We start from the raw sequence: 5,013 nt of genomic DNA on the forward strand, positions 1-5,013 counted from the left end.
AAGAGCGCGACTACCGAGATGGGTACCTTTGCTTTCTATAGAATCGACAATTCGAACATCTTTTCGTTTGTCTACATTTTCCATAGTTTTTCCGAATACAGCATTATTGCAAAGTTTACGTTGATCCTTTTCAAACTTTGTGGTGGCTTTTTTTCTTAGTTCATTGTTTAAATCAATATATTTTTTAAGCCATTGAGATTGTTTGAATTGCATCACTCTATGAATTTTCTTAAGCACCAAACCATTATCAAGGCATTGAATTAATGTTTTGTAATGAATTATATAATTAACTTTATTATTCAAATCAGCAATTAATTTTTTATCGGATTTACCAGACAATGAAATGTTTGAAGGACAGAATGGAAGATCATTATGATTATCATGTATTTCTAGGGGGTACTCGAGATCCACTTCTAAAACATAACCAATGTTTATATTTGAAATTAACCAGCCTTTAATATCATCTAAATTAGTTGGAGGTTCAACCCATTTAAAGTTTGAATGTGGGAGGTAATCAGACATGGCCCAACCGTATAGGTTATTAGCATCTAAGTACATTAAGTAATCAGATGGTTTACTTGAATCATAATCAACCATATATTTATTATTTGCTTTACAATGTCGCAAGCTACATTGTGTTAAACCTCCTCTTATACCCTTAGCGAAAAAGTTATACATGTTGATGTCTGTCAAAAGTTCAAGCTTAACACCTGTTTCTTTCAACATAGCATCCCACGAAAAACCTGGCAATGTATAATAGTGACAGGGATCTAGACCATAAATTGTTCTAGAATCAATTCTAAATTTTTCAAAAATGTCTGCTAAAATTAAGACGTCTGTAATTAAATAGTGTTCAAGATATTCTCTTAAATTACTACATTTAAAATGTGACCAAACTTTCTCAGCATGATTATAATCATCTTGGTTACAATCCTCTTCAACCAAAGAATTTCTAAATGATTCTATTGGAGGAAGCTCCGTCTCACTTAATTTTTCTATAGAATCTAAATAATCATAGCATAAAACACCCTTACGAGTCATAAGTTGAATAGATTCATCATCTTTGAAAAATGTTGATAAAATTTTAAAATCTTTTTTTTCATTAAGAGTTTTTGCTATCTTATCTATACTTGAAGGTAAAAATCAGTTGTAAGACTGATATTATACAACTAATTGGAAAATCGTTTGAAACAAAAGGAAGTGTAAAGTTCAGCATTGAGCTGTTTGCAGAGTTTATAAAATATATAACAGTGCATGAAGAATCAGAAAAAACTGAGATAAGTATTAAATCTTTTAAATGTCCAATGCAGATAGCTCTTCAAAATGATAACTTGGAAGATATACTTGAAAATATGTGTAAGATCATTGAGACTAAAAGTATAGAGTTTGAGGATAGAGATTCTGGATGGACGCTATTTTGTATAAAACATATTGAAGTCAATATTAACGAATATAAACCCTTAAGGGGTTCAAGTTACTTAAAACTACCGAAAAGTATTGAGTTGAAAAAAGCCTGTGTTAATGTGCAAAATAATGATAAATTCTGTTTCAAATGGGCAGTTATATCAGCTCTTTCCCCCATAGATAACCATTCGCATAGAGCTAGTAAATATCGGATTGAAAACATTCAAAACGAAGTGATAAGTTTAATGAATGGAACTATAGTTAACTTTACAAATTTAGTTTTCCCTTTGAAACTTAAAGACATTTTGATTTTTGAAACTCTAAACCCTGCAATAAGTGTAAATGTGTTCGGAGTAGAAAAAAATGGAACTGGAGAAAACTATAGAGTTGTAGGTCCATATTATAATTCCAACCATAAGAGAGACCTACACATAAACTTGTTACTTATACAAGAAGGCGAATACAATCACTATGTGTGGATACAAAATATGTCCAGATTAATAGGAGCTCAAATAAATCATGGTAAACGATCAATTAGAATGTGTAATTCATGCCTGCTAATATTCAACACAGATAAAGGATTTGAGAAGCATGAAACTGAATGTAACAAAATTGTGACAGCCCTACCAAATGAGACAAATAATATACTACAGTTTGAGCATCAATCGAGGTCACTCGAAGTACCATTTGCCATCTATGCAGATTTTGAATGTATGCTGGTGAATATTGATAGCTGCCAACCTGATCCCTCAAAATCATCGACTACATCGATTAAAAAACATGTGCCGATTGCTGTTTCATACTTTATCAAATGCTCATTTGATCCATCTCTAAATAAATTGTTTAAATACACCGGTAAGTAAATTTGTTTTAAAGGATTTATCTCTTATGCTATATGAAAATTATGATCGCTCTCTCTAGGTGAAGACTGTGCACGAGTTTTTGTTACGAACTTAATTGAAGACTCCAAACATATTCATCGACATCATTTGAGTAAGAAGATTAAAATTAATATAACACCCCAGGATGAAATCAAATTTCAGCAGACAACAAGATGTCATATTTGTAAGAAGTCAGTATGGGGCGATGTAAAGGTACGAGATCATGATCACTTGACTGGTAAATTCAGAGGAGCAGCGCATTCAAAATGTAACTTAAACTATAAGATACCTAAATTCATTCCAATTTTTTTCCATAATTTAACCGGTTATGATTCTCATTTATTTATAAAAGAGCTGGGTAATATCAAAGGGTTTATCAATATTATTCCTCTCAATAAAGAGAAATATATATCCATATCAGCAAAACTATTAATAAATAGTGAGCAGAGCGAGTTTCTAGAATTACGGTTCTTAGACTCATTTAGATTTTTACCTTCAAGTATAGATAAGATAGCAAAATCTCTTAATGAAAAAAAAGATTTTAAAATTTTATCAACATTTTTCAAAGATGATGAATCTATTCAACTTATGACTCGTAAGGGTGTTTTATGCTATGATTATTTAGATTCTATAGAAAAATTAAGTGAGACGGAGCTTCCTCCAATAGAATCATTTAGAAATTCTTTGGTTGAAGAGGATTGTAACCAAGATGATTATAATCATGCTGAGAAAGTTTGGTCACATTTTAAATGTAGTAATTTAAGAGAATATCTTGAACACTATTTAATTACAGACGTCTTAATTTTAGCAGACATTTTTGAAAAATTTAGAATTGATTCTAGAACAATTTATGGTCTAGATCCCTGTCACTATTATACATTGCCAGGTTTTTCGTGGGATGCTATGTTGAAAGAAACAGGTGTTAAGCTTGAACTTTTGACAGACATCAACATGTATAACTTTTTCGCTAAGGGTATAAGAGGAGGTTTAACACAATGTAGCTTGCGACATTGTAAAGCAAATAATAAATATATGGTTGATTATGATTCAAGTAAACCATCTGATTACTTAATGTACTTGGATGCTAATAACCTATACGGTTGGGCCATGTCTGATTACCTCCCACATTCAAACTTTAAATGGGTTGAACCTCCAACTAATTTAGATGATATTAAAGGCTGGTTAATTTCAAATATAAACATTGGTTATGTTTTAGAAGTGGATCTCGAGTACCCCCTAGAAATACATGATAATCATAATGATCTTCCATTCTGTCCTTCAAACATTTCATTGTCTGGTAAATCCGATAAAAAATTAATTGCTGATTTGAATAATAAAGTTAATTATATAATTCATTACAAAACATTAATTCAATGCCTTGATAATGGTTTGGTGCTTAAGAAAATTCATAGAGTGATGCAATTCAAACAATCTCAATGGCTTAAAAAATATATTGATTTAAACAATGAACTAAGAAAAAAAGCCACCACAAAGTTTGAAAAGGATCAACGTAAACTTTGCAATAATGCTGTATTCGGAAAAACTATGGAAAATGTAGACAAACGAAAAGATGTTCGAATTGTCGATTCTATAGAAAGCAAAGGTACCCATCTCGGTAGTCGCGCTCTTATAGCTAAACCTAATTTTCATAGCATATTAGAATTTTCGGAAACCATGGCTGCTATTCAGTTAAAACGAATTCACAGTGTATATAATAAGCCTATATACTTAGGTTTTTGTGTTTTGGAGATTTCAAAGTATAAAATGTACGACTTTCATTATGCATACATGAAACCTAAATTTAATGACAACCTAAATCTGGCCTACATGGATACCGATTCATTTATTTATAAAATAAGAACAGATGATTTCTATAATGATATAAGAAATGATATAATAGATAAATTTGATACTTCAGACTATCCACACCAAAACCGCTATGGTATTGCCCAGCTCAATGTTAAAAAGTTAGGATTTATGAAGGATGAAAATAATGGTCTAATAATGAAGGAATTTATAGGATTAAGAGCTAAAATGTATAGTATAGACATAGAAGATGCAGCTCTAATAAAAAAGGCTAAGGGTGTTAAATCATCAGCTGTAAAAAAAATGTCTTTACAAAATTACAGAGACTGTTTGCTACACAAACAAAACTTCTATAGTAAAATGTTGAACTTTAGATCTAAACATCATACTATATACACTGAATGTATAAACAAATTAAGTTTAAGTTCTTCTGATAACAAAAGATTTATATGTAGCAATAATGTAAATACACTAGCTTGGGGTCATTTTCGAATAGAACTTGAAAATGACATATAAAACTGATCTAAATAAAAATAAATATTAAAAAAAAAAAAAAAAAAAAAAAAAAATATGTCTTTTAATCAAACTCTTCTGAAATTCTCTTGCATTGTATATAATTCTAAGCAGCACAACCAACAGAGGTAAGTATTTTGGAATGCTAGTTCTTATTTGATCTTAAGCATATGGACATCCTATTGAGAATATGTTTATCCAATGCACACATCAATTTTATATTGCATGCCGTGCAGGTGCTAATGTTGTGCTATTCAAAAAATCCAACTATGAAAGTATATCCCACAACCAATTTATCACTGAAAATCCAATCCCACAACTAATGTTGAAATGAAAAAAAAAATAGATATGGTGTAAGAAATCCAAACGTGAATTTTACGTTTTTGCGTTTTTAACGTGAACGTGAATT

General features: G+C 30.5%; 1 protein-coding gene across 2 annotated transcripts; it reads left to right on the forward strand.

Moving 5' to 3' along the window:
* Positions 1-1,231: 1,231 nt before the first annotated feature.
* On the forward strand, positions 1,232-4,625 carry LOC129907131 (uncharacterized). Of its 2 annotated transcripts, none has more exons than XM_055983202.1 (2): positions 1,232-1,926; positions 1,978-4,625. In XM_055983202.1, exon 2 carries the CDS (start codon positions 2,874-2,876, stop codon positions 4,605-4,607), a length of 1,734 nt encoding a protein of 577 aa, XP_055839177.1. In that variant the 5' UTR covers positions 1,232-1,926; positions 1,978-2,873; the 3' UTR covers positions 4,608-4,625. Both variants share the same exon structure in this region, with proteins under 2 accessions (XP_055839177.1, XP_055839178.1).
* Positions 4,626-5,013: the final 388 nt, after the last annotated feature.

This window comes from Episyrphus balteatus, chromosome 1, assembly GCF_945859705.1.
Source record: "Episyrphus balteatus chromosome 1, idEpiBalt1.1, whole genome shotgun sequence".
Taxonomy (NCBI): domain Eukaryota; kingdom Metazoa; phylum Arthropoda; class Insecta; order Diptera; family Syrphidae; genus Episyrphus; species Episyrphus balteatus.

Excerpts from the sequence above, each read along its gene's own strand:
- LOC129907131 (XM_055983202.1), top strand. The coding sequence starts at position 2,874 with ATGACTCGTAAGGGTGTTTTATGCTATGATTATTTAGATTCTATAGAA.